The sequence below is a fragment of the Candoia aspera genome, chromosome 1, assembly GCF_035149785.1.
Source record: "Candoia aspera isolate rCanAsp1 chromosome 1, rCanAsp1.hap2, whole genome shotgun sequence".
In the NCBI taxonomy this organism is placed as follows: Eukaryota; Metazoa; Chordata; class Lepidosauria; order Squamata; family Boidae; genus Candoia; species Candoia aspera.
This window is the reverse complement of record NC_086153.1, coordinates 162,361,203-162,375,290: the sequence shown is the minus strand read 5'-3', so window position 1 is coordinate 162,375,290 and position 14,088 is coordinate 162,361,203. Positions and strand designations below refer to the sequence as shown.

The following is a 14,088-nucleotide window of genomic DNA, read 5'->3' as shown; positions in this document are numbered from 1 at the left end:
CCATATGTGAAAGCATGGAGGAGAAATTAATCTGCATTCCCTTTACAGATCTCTTCTCCATAAACATGCAGGGAAAGAAAGGAGTGGGACAGAGTCACAATAGACATCCTGATCATGCTCCTAGCGTGTAAATCAGGAACATTTGATGGAGGCTTTGTGGATATGCATAGGTATATGCTCCAATCCCCCACTCTACACTGCTTGCTACCCTCAGCATCAAAAAGTTTGCTTATCCACGTTCCAAAGAGATAGGCCACTTATTTCAAATAGGAAATAAGCTTTTATTTTTTCACTGGATGACCTCTTTCCTCTATACTAGATTTTGTAGTTATATTGTCTTGTTCAAGCCATTTAGCCCCACACAGAAGTTGTCACTTTCCTACTCTAATGTTGGCATGACATTGCTGAGCATATGGGTTATAATCCAAAAGGCCAGTTCACCCTTCCGGTAGAGTTGGAATGTTCCTAATCTAGTCTTGAGGGAACTGCCTTGGAAACTTTATGAAGTCCCCAAACATCCTCTAGCAGTAAAAACTGGCTTGGATGAGTACATTTCCAGCACCACTGAGATGTCCTCCCTAGTACGTATGTTGAAGAGCTTGTGAAGCTTAGCATCTTTTGAATCACAGCTACTTTCTTCTTCTCTTTTCAAGGAGTTTTTGGGAAGCTGCAGATGCACAGTGCTTACACCAGGAAGTCATGGACACATCTTGAAAATGATGCTGCACCTGGGAATGAAAGGTGCAGTAGATGTTGGATAATAGGTAATAGGGAAGCCCCTCTTTTTGCTACTTTTTTTGCAAGAGAGGCAATTGCGAATTCAGGACATGGCAGGTTCTTTTCAGTGATGTTACAAAATGATTTTACCATTTATTTATATATTTGATTAATTACTTACTTAAACATATTTGTATGGCACCACATTAAAAAAATGACTTTTGGTGACACACACAAAAATACAATATAAAACAATCCCCATATAAAAATGAAAACTATAGCAACACTACAAAAATAGAAAGAGAATAGAAAATGGCAACAACAGTTCAAATCAGGGAAAGGCTCTCTGAAAAAGCTCAGTCTTTATAAGCTTGCAGAGAGCCAGCCCAGAAGAAGCCAGCTTGATCTCCATAGGGAGGTAAAACAAGCAAAAAAGCAGTGCCTCCTTGCTTCAGCCCCCCAAACCTTTTGAAAGTATGGGACTCGTAGTCTCCAACTTTCCAGGATTCAGCTTCAATCTGTTCTCTCCCATCTAGACACTGACAGGTTCCAGGCACTGGGAAACGGAGTCAACAGCATCTCCACTCTAGCCCAGGGTGGCAATACATAGTTGGGTGTCCTTGATACAGTATATTGATGATACTGCACCCTAAGCCATCGGATGAACCCTCCCAGAGGCTTCAGATACTGTAGATGTTGAAAAGCAGGGGAGACAAGACTGACTTTGGCGGCACCCCACAAGTCAGGGGCCACCGAGTCGACTTTTCCTTCCCCATCAACACAAACTGGAAGGAGCTGAACCATTGCAGAACAATTCCTTCAACATCCAAGCCTTCCAGAACTTTGTCCATTATGCCGCTGATACTGTGAGGGCAGATTTATTAACACATCATTTAAGAGTTCCATTTTCCTTAATTATTTCAGGAGAAAAATGAATACTGCACTGTTCTTCTAAAAATGTACTGTATTTTCCTCACATTCTTTGTATAGTAAAGTAGTTTTACCACTTAAAACTTGTCTTCACCAGTGAATTGATTTGTGGTTTAGTAAGCATTCTCTATTTCTGTTTCCTTGTAGTCTTTTTGTATGCTTTAAAAGAAGCAATATTTCATGGGAACTTCACAATATTTCTTTCGTGATTTACAGGGTTATGGTGCAAGATCATTTGGACTGGCATCAGGGTGACCGTATTGTTGTCAGTTCCTCCTCTTATGAACCCCATCAAGCTGAAATAATCACTTTGGAAAAAGTTAACAAGCGTAGCATTAGGATCCGTGAACGTCTTCTCCACAGACATATTGGTATACAATTTGTCCCTCATGCTTAGCTTGTATAATGATTCCTGATACCATTAAAGGCTCCCTAACATTCACTATTTCTCCTCAATAATCTTGAGGAGAAGCTTTTCCTTTCTAGTGTGCCCTAACAGTTTGGCATCTTGTTTGCTTTAATGAAGCAACAAAATGGGAATTGTGAGTTATTCATAGGGTAGTTAGCCTTATAAAGACAATCAGCTGGAATAGAGATTTATGCCTGCAAGGCAAGGGTTGGAGTCATATCCCAACTGCTCCAAATTGATTTTAAGTTCACCTGCAGAGGCTATGAATGTACAGTCTTGTACCCTAGACTATGTGCATCTGGGCTCTAAATATAAGCAATTCTGCACACACATACACACCAGGGACTTATAGCGGCTTCTAGCTTAACCCAGCCATCACTGTGGTGATATAAAACCTGTTCCCATTATTGTTCTTTTGGCACAATGGTTGGATAATTCTAGCAGAAGTTATAAGTCACTTGTGGAAGTACTTTAGGCTTCTCTAGAGAAGCTATAATCAGCATAGATTGGGACCAGCAGGTATGATCTCATTCCCATTTATATCTTTGTATCTCAGCTTAGTTTGACGGCTGGTATTTGCCTGCTTAATTATGTCTTAAGAAGCAATCAGCACTTGTATAATAAATGAATTATCTCAGTTATTTCTGTATCTAGCCGCTGATTCTAACCGAACCCATAAAGCTGTCTCATAGCACTAGAACTACAAATGCCTGCAAAGTTTTAGGTAGTCGCAGATAAACTCTGAACTTGAACTGGAGATGCCATGGAACTGAGTTTAGGCCTGTAAAATATTTGATTGTAAAAGAGCTGAGACATTATGCTCCTGGCTTCTGATATGTTATTCTCTGCATCAGTGATTGCTGTATGGAACGAGGGGAAAATAATGTTAAAAGTTAGTAATAAAGTAGATGACTCTTTCCAAGGTTCTGAATCTGCAATAACTCGTAAAGTCCTCCATAACCTGGATACGTGAACTGTTTTCAGAAGGGAAGAATTAGTAGAGTCCCCATGTTTGGTTTATCAAACCTGTCCCATTTTTATTGCTTTGTGTTGTTTTGATCTGTGCAGGGCATTCCCATCAATTAGAAGATGGTCGATGGATTCTCCTGGCTGCAGAGGTTGGACTTCTTACAAGAAACATTCAGATCAAGTCTGACACGGCTTGCACTGGAGGGCTTCTGGTGAGACCTTCGGGCTGTGCAAACCGAGATGCAGGTGCTTAAGTAGTGATAATTATTTTACACATTGTTCTCAACCCATCTAGTTTAGAAGAAAAATATTTTAATTTTGTAGGTTTCTCATGCATTTTTTTAAAACACGAATTCCATTTGATAGTTATCACTCAACCTTGATTAACTAAAATTAAAAAATTATGCAATACAGGTTATGTACTTGTTAATAAATAAAGGTGTTCCACTGCTTGTAATAGAAATGCCATTTGTGGTACAACTGACAGTCTTTGGTCCATCAATTGACCAAAAAACATATGAATGTGGGAACTATAAATGATCTTTTATTTTAGGAATAATGTGATAATATAACAGTAATTTTTGAGGGAAGTAATAGCTGTTTGAAGTGAAAAGCTATTATCCTCTACAGCAGATGTTATGTAGGCATTACTGAATGTAAAATCTGCATCACTGAGTAACTCTTTGAATAATATCCATGTGTATTCTGTTACTGTATTTGCTTTCTTTTTTTATTCTGGAGTAGTATTATCTTAAGGATTTATGAATTAAGAACTTCTAAAGTTGCATCAATAGAATGTCTTCTTTCATTGTTTCTATTTTTTCAAGGTATGAAAAGTTATCAAAAAAACCAAAACAACCCACACACCAAAACCCAGGCTCCTAAATGTGTCCTTTTTCCATCCTGCAGGTGTGCTTCAACTTTCAAACGTTGAAATTTTGAACGTTGGATCGTCACAGTCTCCATCAATTGACATCACAAATTCATCCCTCGAATCTTTCATAATTTCCTCCAGCATTCACCACAGCTGTGGAGTTGGTATTCAAGCCCTTGCAAGCAGTGGGCTCTTCCTATGTGACAATGTGATATTCAATACCATTGGGCACGGTATACATTTAGAAGGCCGGAATCATACACTCATCAGAAATCTGGTTGTCTTAAGCAAACAACCAGGGACATCAAAGTTCTGGGTGGCTGGCATCAAAACCAATGCTGTAGAAGGTGTTCTGCTACATAATAATAGTGTGGCTGGTTCAGAACGGATAGCCTTCCATATCAAAGGTCAAGAATGCTTCTTAGCAGAGGACCTTTGCAGTGACAATGTGGCTCATTCAAGTCTTCATGGGATTCATTTATACAAAGGAGATGGCTCTCCAGACTGCACCAAAATCACAGGTTTTTTGTCTTACAAGAACTATGACTATGGGATAATGTTTCATCTTGGAGGAAGTATAGTAGTTGAGAAGGTGATATTGGTAGACAATGTTGTGGGACTCTTGCCAGTACTTTATGGACCACCTGCTACGCTGCAGTGCAACCAGGACAAACAGCACCTGAAACTCAGAAACTCTGTCCTGGTGGCTACTAGCACTTCCTTTGATTGCATCAACGACAGAATCCAGCCTCTTTCAGCTGATTTGACAATTACAGATCGAGCTCCACGTAATCCCTGGAGGGGTCGAGTTGGCATGTTATGGCCATCTTTTACCTCTGATTGTAATTGGTGGCCTGATACTCCATGGCATAAAATAAGAAACTATTCAATAGTTCCAGGAATCATAACTCTACAAGGTTAGTACTTTGTCTCTGAGAGCATCTGTGGCCTAATAAATACTGAAATAATAAATACACTGATATCCTGAAAGTACAAATAGTGGTAGTTTGTTAAAAATGTCATTTAAAGATTTCTTAGGAACCTCAAACTTAAATTAATTTCAAAGTTCTAAAAAAAAAGGACAGCTATGCCAATATTTTATAACAAAGCTTTAGACAAACAGATCTATTATGGTATAACGTTTTGTGGACCAAAGCTTCAGTCCTATGAATATTTACTTAGGAATAGACTGATCTGAATGCAGGAGATCCTGATTTTGTATGTTATTGTATCTAAATCCAAACTTTAATACAGTCTTAGATCAGAATACATGTCTCCATCTCAATTTTATTCTGTTTCAAGATATGTATGTAGACTTTTTCTAAAATAATCAGCACAAAATCTGTAAGATTTTTTTTTTAAAGATACTGGCTTAAAAAAAAGAAATTAGTAGTTGTAGTTGCCATGTATGTTGAGAGTCGACCAAAAATCTGCCACATGAGGAGAATATACAATAGTGCAATAACAGTGTTCCTCACTGTAGCATGGTTGTGGAAGAAAAGACCCATTTAAATGGAAAAAAGACCCAAATAAATCCAAATATATATGTAGACCCAATTTCACCAGAAGCATGAAGTTCCATGATCATATTATATATTCATGGAGTCTGTACATACTAAATCAGTCTAATCTAACATGAATAAATGGAAATATGGGTTTGCGTACTCTTCCCAAAATATATTAATATTATTAATATGAAATATTGTTAATTTTAAATAACTCACTTTAAAGCAACCTGCTTGTTTAACCATGGCAAACTGGCTTATTTGCCTTGCTTAAAGTAACTATAGTTGTTACTAAGTATAATTAATTATAAGCCAGGATGCCATTGCTTGCTGTAGTTAACCATACAGGCAAGATAATTCCTCTCTTGGCTACGTAAGAAAGGTGGGAAGGGGAGGAGAAATTCATGGCCTGGTGCCATTCATTTTTCCTTGTTTGGGTCTTGTTCAAACAGGGATAGAAATGGGCTGCCCTTAGAACTGTGGAATTACAACTTTCCCAATCCTTTGCCATTGGCCATGGTAGTTGGAGCTGATGGGATGTGATGTCCACAAGAAATGGAGGGCACAAGGCTGGTTACTCTTGAATTAAACCATGCTTGGCATGATGTCTATATACAACTGCTGTTTTCTCAAGTCCTACTGAGAAACAGAAGGGAGAATGACAAAACTGTTTATTTTGCTAAAGATTTTCTCCTGAAAACAAAAATGAAGAAATCTTGAATAATTTTAGACAGACCATTGAAGCATCAATTCAGTAAGCCTAGAGACATAAATCTCTCACTGGAATCAGTGAGACTTTAACTGAATCCTAAAACATTAACCCTTTATTTAAAAGGAAAAACATCTGCGAAACTATGTGATGTTAAACAAATAAATTTTATCTCTAATTTCTACTTCTAACTGACTTCTAAAAAGTGTGTCAAAAAAAGTGAAAGAAGCACCCTCAACAATTCAGGTAGTGAGATTATACCATAGACCATACATACCAATGCAGCTGCTCCAAGATCTAGTTTAGCCTGAGGTATAAATTAGTTGAATGCCACCATTTTCCTACAATGCTTTTACTTTCCCTTTATCAGATATAACCTTTGATGGCTTTAGAAAGAGTTGCTATACTGATGACCAGGATATCTGCATCATGACAAATCCAGGACATGGAGGCATCTTGCATCTGATCACATCAGAACAGACCAGAATGCTCCATATCAGTGAACAAAACATGTTCTATTTTCATCCACAGCAAACTAGGTAAAGGGACCATCACTTATAAGTAATCCATTTTGGGTAACTCTTGCTGAGCTTTCCACAATATTGACATATTCTTGATCTACTTGCATCCATGTAGTCAAACTATAGGTGCCTTGTTTTCCTTAGGGTCACCTTCTCCTATTTTTTTGTTTCACCCATTTCAGCTTCAGTTTTTTCAGCTGCAAAATCTCAAATAAGCTATTCTAACACATACATGTTTTGCAAGTTGCTTTCCCTAATATGCATTTTTTCTATTGTATACATATAGACATATACATTTTATATGCTGTTCCCATGTATATATATCTATTCTGTAAATGTTTTTTCCAACAAAATACATCCCTGCATTATGTTTGTCACTTGAGAAAAAGATGAATACTGAAGTATATGTGAATTTGGATGCATACACTGATTCTGGAAGAGGTTTGGTGCACTGAGCAAGATGTCCCCCATCCTAGCTCACATCAGTGTTAGTTAGAATCACGGCTTTACACACAGGCAAAGGATCTGCAATATAACTGGTAAGCCATTAAGAGAGCATACATGCATCATCATCTCTTTGTAAAGATTTCATCTTTCACTATTACTATTATGCTGTCTCCTATTTAATTTACATGCACTGTATATCAGTAATTGGTAAGCTCTCTGGGCTGAGTTCAGGATAATTTCTCCCAAGCCTAATATTTCTTCCTTTCTTGTCAGAGAAAGTGGATCAATACCTGACTCATGTGGTAATGCGATATGCGGGAGCTCAAGGAAAGCTCTTTTCAAAGATTTGGATGGAAGTGCCCTGGGAATGGATTCACCTGTATCAGTTTTCCCAAAATCAGAGCTGGATTGGGAAGAGCCATGGCAGGATGCTGGTAAGTTGTTTGTCATGGCTAGACAACAATACCAAAGAATTTTATATGAGATAGAGCAACTCAGAAGGGACCCAGTGCTACTGTGGCCATCTGAAGGCAATTATTCCTGGATATATATTCAGTGACTCTATTCCAGAAAGATGGCAGTAGGACAATAAAGAATTTAGAGTCATTGTCTCAGGGGTACTGTTTCCAATTGTATATGTCTCTCCTAGTTTCAGGGCAAGTAACTTAATTCAACATAACCTTTATATGTATTAACGGCAGGCTGGTCCACATTTATTCTTCAATAGAGCAAGGTAATTTTATTCACTTTTCACAAGCGTTTTGAAATCCCTTAATGAGAGATGCTTTCTAAACAATTGACCTAATAAGATTTTGTGTGAATCCCACAGAGAATGGTAGGCCCGCCGGCGTCAAGTCCTGCTCAAACCTTTTAAAGTAAACTGCCTGTTTCAGAAGAGCTATTTTGCTATACAGCCATGTGCTGAAAGTGCATGCAGTGAGGCTCGGTTCCCATCCTGATTAAGACTATGCTGCGATTCCAGATAAACTCTTTAATTACAATTAGTATCTCTGGAGCCTGCTGTTCATGATGGTGGCCATTTTGCAGAAAAGTTACATCGTTTATGACTTCTGTGGGATAGGAGCTTGATGCAGGGGACTGTAATTAATCCCATTTTCCATCTTGCCCTAGAAACCGATTAAGCACAAAAAGAACTTTAATCTTTAAACAAAATGTTTAATCTTTAAATAAAACATCTAATGTCTTCCCTGGTAAAAGGCATTTCTCTAAGGATCTGTGTTTGAGGCTGCTTAGAGGGCTGATTAATTCTCTGTCTTACACAGACATGATCTTCCCCCCTGCTTTTGTTGACCTGATTATAAATCACAAGTCAAAGTCAGCACTGCAGACACCACAGTCCATCAAATGGATCCTTAAAGGCCTGTTAATTGTTTTTTATGTTCATGCACATAACAGGTGATAAGCTTCTAGATTTGTGGTCAGAAAACAACCATCTTTGCCACCTTAAGAATTTCCAGAAGACTTTTCTAGGAAAAGACATATATGGAAATGATTGAGAAAAGGCTCTTAGAGAGATATGTCACTGAGTTAATAATTAGTGTCACTGGTAAAAACATATATATAGGAGGGGCTGACCAACCATCTCTATCTTAACTGGACTTGCACATCTTGGGAAACCTCTTTTTCTGCCGGCATCTCTTTTTCAAGTCCAAATCATGGACAGGAATCATATCTCCCTAACTTTAATGACCCATCACTTATAGAAGCCCTGCACTATAAATCTGCTGCACTACCTGATGGTAAGCCCCAGAGTGTTCTTTCCTGGAGGTTCAGTTTTGAATACAAATGAGAGGCTTTATCACTATATTTTTCCTCTCTGGTATATTAGTTCTTTTTTTATTGTAGTTTATTTTTATGTATCTAGCTTTAATTGGGATATTGATTTTTATGATGTATACCATATGATAGCTCTTTGGTGAAATGTTGAGATAATGGAAAAATAATAATTTACAGGGGAATTTCCTTTCCTGATAACCACCAATCTATTCTCCCTGGGTTGGGATGTGCTTTTTATATCTTTGTAAGGAAGACTGTAGAGTGTAAGGAAGATGACATTGATGGAAATAGGTGAAATCCATTACCAAAGCCATGAGGGGAAAAGCAAATCTTAAGTCCAAAACAAGCAGAGAGTATGCAGAAGTGGCTCAGACAGAAACCTCCATACTCACATGAGTATAAGAAGGGGAGGCGGTGCAGCACAATCAGATCTGCAACATTCTTTCAATAATAAAAGTAGTCTTAACTTTCCTGTGAAGTTGATTCCTGATTTAGCCTATATGGTCTAAGCAACTGAAGTTTTCTCTGTTTTCCTGCTATCATGACTCTGTTTTTAATGCACTTTGAGAAGTGTGGGAATGGGAGAGAGGATCTTAACTGGACTTCCCCCCTGCCCTTACCATAATCAGTCAATCAACCAATCAAATCAACATAATACAATATGCATGATAAAAATCAGAGTAGTTTTGAGTACCACTATCCTGTAATGTACAAAAAAGAAGTGAGTTTTTGAACAAGGGGGCCTGCTGTTAACAACCTTTTCCAGAATGCTACTGCATTATCATGGAAAAGGCTGCAAACCCCCACATATATAATCCACCAAGGGCCTTTTTATGCACTGCATCTACATTTAAAACTATATGTCCATTCAAAATGGACCTGAAAAAACAGGTTAGGAATAGTTTGTCATGGAGAAAATCTATCTGTGTGGTTGCTAGGAGTTGAAAACAACATGATGGCACATAATCAATCAATTCAAAATGGGAATATTAAAACATATGTTTGGAAGCTCAAACAACAAACATTTACACTCACCACAATGGAGTAATTTGTCACAGGAGCCACTAATTTTCAGCCATCTTCTGAGTGGTAGTCTGGTTCCTTGGACTGTGAGATAACAGAGAGTTGAGAAACATGTGTGAAAAATGAAGGGATTGAATGTAGCAGAAAGGATTCCTCCTGACAAGCTATAACATGAGAATGGAAATAATACCTAAATCCAGACATCTCTTCTGAGAGAAACTGAATTTATAAGGGTACGCCAGAGGTGAATTTTAAATATGGTTAAAATGGAATTTGGAGGAATTTAAGACTAATATATTTGACTGATGTTGTTCAAAGAATAGGAATTGTTTATATATTGAGAGATGGGCCACAGGACGGCTAGACTTTATAGTTCCCAGATGAAAATTAAGTAAGTGACAGGGTCGGTCTTCTCAAGAGTGAATAAGCCTCACACTTCACAGGATTTGCATGTGAACTTGAAGAATAGCATTGCCCTAAATTTCCCTGGCATATCCATAACGAAGACAAACTGCTGAGTGTCAGTGTGCAGTACTTGACACAGAAGAAGTGCTGTGTTTTGCAACAATTAATTTTGCAGAGGAAGCAGCCTGTTTAAAGATGCCTGCAGCACTCACTAAAAGTTGTGTTGTTTTTCAAGGCCACCAGATACACAGTTGGCTAGGCTGCCTAATAAACAAAACAACAATGCAAAACCCTTTGCCTGGTGGGGTTTTGCTGGAGAAGGTAAAATGAATAATGCTTACCTGCCAGGGGTGGGTGAAGACAGTAATTGTTTCGCCTGCAGCAGATATCTCTGTAAGGGTTAAAAATGACAGAGATATTAGGTGAAGACTGTAAGATTGTTTGGTTTGAAGCTTTCAGCAATACCCAGACTGTTATTTACCGGACTTGGTCGATTTACTTCTTAATGCAATAATGACCTGTGAAATGAAACGTGAGCTAGACAATTGTTCCTCATTGTTTCCAGTAAAACATTCTTTCATACCCCATTAAACCACCATTAATTCCATATGAAAGAGAAGCAAGCACCAACACACTGAACCTGGTTTTCCTTTTTCTCCGTCATGAGAGTCTTTCTCTTTGCTTTGTTCCTCTAACCCTGTCATGTTTGCTGTAGGACAAATGATATGTTTATACATTAAGATTTAAACAATATAAGATAAAGCCATACAAATATTGATATGAGGCTGTTGTAATTCCAGTCAAGCTCTGGCATATTCATTGTATGTGCTGTGCCTGAAGTCAAGGAACTGCAGTGACTGGGAACAGAGGGGATACATGCAGGATAGGGACTGGCAATGGGGAGAGCACATTTCATGCCATTGTTGCTTTCCGAGGACTTAAGGATGGCGGAAAGGCTCGGCGCTGTGGCTAATTTAATACAGTCTCCCTCTTCCATATAATTCTTCTGCCTGCTGTGCTGCACTGTCCACTTTTATTGTGATTTGATAGGAAGTCTTAAACTGGTTACCCAGAGAGAGGGAAACTCATTAGTCTTCAAGTTCTGATGCATGTTGTAACCTCCCCCCGCTGCCCCCAAAAAGAAAGAAAATTAGAAGGGGAAAGTAGAAAATGAAGTGGCTGGAGCCATGGGGAAGGAGAACAAGGAGTCCATGGGGGATGTGGGGCATAGAAAATAGAATGGATGAAACCATAATAAGTGAGTGAGATTTGCTAATTAATGTTTGTTTGTCAAACTGGCATGTAAGTATTGCATAAGGTGCCACAAGTTTCAGGGCTGTGCTCTATTTTCTTCAACATTTGTATTAATGATTGGATGAGGACAGGGAGGGAATGAATGCTTATCAAATTTGCATATGACTCAAGATTGGGTACAATAGCTAATACCTCAGAAGCAGCTGCCCTCCACATTGGTTGTGTGATCCCAGGAAAAGATGTTGCTGCTTTAAGCAGCTGTGGACAAGTGCTACATCCCCAGGTGCTAAAAAGCACCTTTTTGAAACTGAATCCAAGCATTGCCAGACTGAGAATTTCTATTATTTCATCCGCTTTCAGAATTCTACCTGCCACATTCACTTTTACTCCAGCTCTGTTTGTTATATCAATCTGCTTCCTTTTCCTAACTGCAATCTTTGGAAAATAAAATCTCTCCAATTATGCAATGATACATTAGACAGGATTACTGTGTCTACCATGCTGGCCATGACCACAGGCCTTGTTCCCTTTTGTCTCTCCACTAGAGATATTGTTTGCTGCAGAAGTCAAGTCACTCATAATTCTTATGCTATGACATCACACACACTTGCTGCATTCTTGGGATTCAGTGTGATGAAAACTTGGGATTTAGTAGAATTTCCAGCAGATGGGCAGGAAAATGAAGTAAATGAAACTTTTTGGAGTGTCACATTAGTGTTTCCAAAAGGAATATGGAGACATCAGCTAAGCCTGAAAAAATATACTCAAAATAGAACCAACAGTTTGCATCTGTGAATGGGATCTCATTTTCTGTTTCTGTTAATCACTACTGACCACAGTGAGCTGGAGGCTAGAAAATAAAGTGCAAGGATAAAGAAAGGGGAACTGATTTTATTGTTCTTGTTGTGAGATTTTAAAGAAACATGGCATGGAAAAAATGTCAGCAAAAATCATGACCCAAATCTCTTTATAAAAGAAATGAGTTCATAAAAGGTACAAAGAACTTGAAAGTGCCTGCAGGCTGTTACACATAGAGGGTGAGTTTCCTAGTAATTAAAATTCACATAAGACCAGAAGTAGGCAAGTATATATTTGAAGCCTGGGAAAGGAGGTACTCAGGGAGCAGTTTCCTTTGAAGAGTATTTCTTAACAGCTTCTCCATTCTATGAAGGTATGAAAGACATGCATAGAAATAGTTTTTATATATGTTTTAATAATGAATCAATTCAATTTTGGGGCTATGTAATTTGATAATTGTGTTAATATCAACCCTCTGCTCCTGAATTGTACATTAGATTTATTTTGCTTTATTGTTAATTGAACAAAGTGTACCTTTGGCTGCTATTATGGTGAAAATGTCCCATCTTCCATTTCTGGAATCAAGTCTCCTTCTTAGACAGGAACATGTTTTCAGTGATATACACAAACACTTAAATATGTTTTTAAAATGATAAGTTAGAAAAAGGTAAGATTTTTTTCCTTTTCACTGCCCTAGCAAAGTGGCATCAGGACCATCTTTTACTGCAAACCCTGGGTACATGAAGCAGTGCCGAACTACAGAATAAGTCTACACTGATGTAGATGGGGGGAGGAATTATCCAACTATCCATGAACATATTTTATCTCTCACACAATCATACAGATTGGGAGTTCAAAAAGATCTACACTGGCTGTGAGAACCTAGGAATGAGTTTGCTGTAGGTTGATTCCCTGAAAAGTCAACTAATTCTGCCATATAGACCCAAGGAAGTACATTCTAGTCTACTGTACAAACTTATGTCATAATTCATTTGGCCTGGCTTGTCCACTTTTTCTAGAACCCAGCTGATTAAGCATCAGTTGGGTAGTAGGAACTAGTCAACATCCACGTGTTCCTGTTGGATCCTGTTTAATTTTTGCCAACCTGCTAGCCATCCTCACTGCAAAAGATGGTCAGGACTGCAGGAGGGAGGCTTTCATAGCCAAGCAATCCCATCCCCACCTTAATATTGTACCATCCCCTTAGCTTACAAAACTGCAGTTTGGTGTGGTAGAAGACACAGGACCCCTTCCTGAACCTGAAAGGAAGTTCTCCATCAGATAAAGTGTGTATGTGCTGTCATCTATGTGTCTGTGCCTGGTCCAACCTTAGTGGAAAACATTTTGTCCATCTTTGCTACATAAAACCTTTGTCCCTATGGTGCCACATTGTTTCAATTAAAGTTTCATTATATTATCAATAGAATATATCAATATTATATTGATACAATATTGTCAATGTTATATGTCTCAATAGTCTCAGTTACTTGATCTAAAAGACTATATTTAATTGCTATAGACAGTGAACGAAGAGAAACTAAACTGAAATAACATGCTGAAATATCTTCCCTATAAGAAAAAAAAAATTAAGGAGCATATATTTTCATTTTAATTTATGAAAAATTAACTAAAAAGAGATAGAGATTTTTATAATTTATTCAGAATAAACCCTTTTCTTTTCCTATCCTAAACCTGAAGTTCAGGTAATGAAACTGATGAGTGGTAGGATC

At 38.1% G+C, this 14,088-nt stretch overlaps 1 protein-coding gene across 1 annotated transcript in view; it reads left to right on the top strand.

Annotated features, from left to right (window-relative positions):
* The window catches only part of PKHD1 (PKHD1 ciliary IPT domain containing fibrocystin/polyductin), a 282,461-nt gene that overhangs the window by 198,613 nt on the left and 69,760 nt on the right, over positions 1 to 14,088 (top strand). Inside the window, exons 47-52 of the mRNA XM_063301310.1 lie at positions 654 to 741; positions 1,864 to 2,018; positions 3,125 to 3,271; positions 3,935 to 4,816; positions 6,484 to 6,652; positions 7,355 to 7,515. Of these exons, the coding sequence (XP_063157380.1) occupies positions 654 to 741; positions 1,864 to 2,018; positions 3,125 to 3,271; positions 3,935 to 4,816; positions 6,484 to 6,652; positions 7,355 to 7,515 (1,602 nt within the window). The remainder of the gene's footprint in view (positions 1 to 653; positions 742 to 1,863; positions 2,019 to 3,124; positions 3,272 to 3,934; positions 4,817 to 6,483; positions 6,653 to 7,354; positions 7,516 to 14,088) is intronic.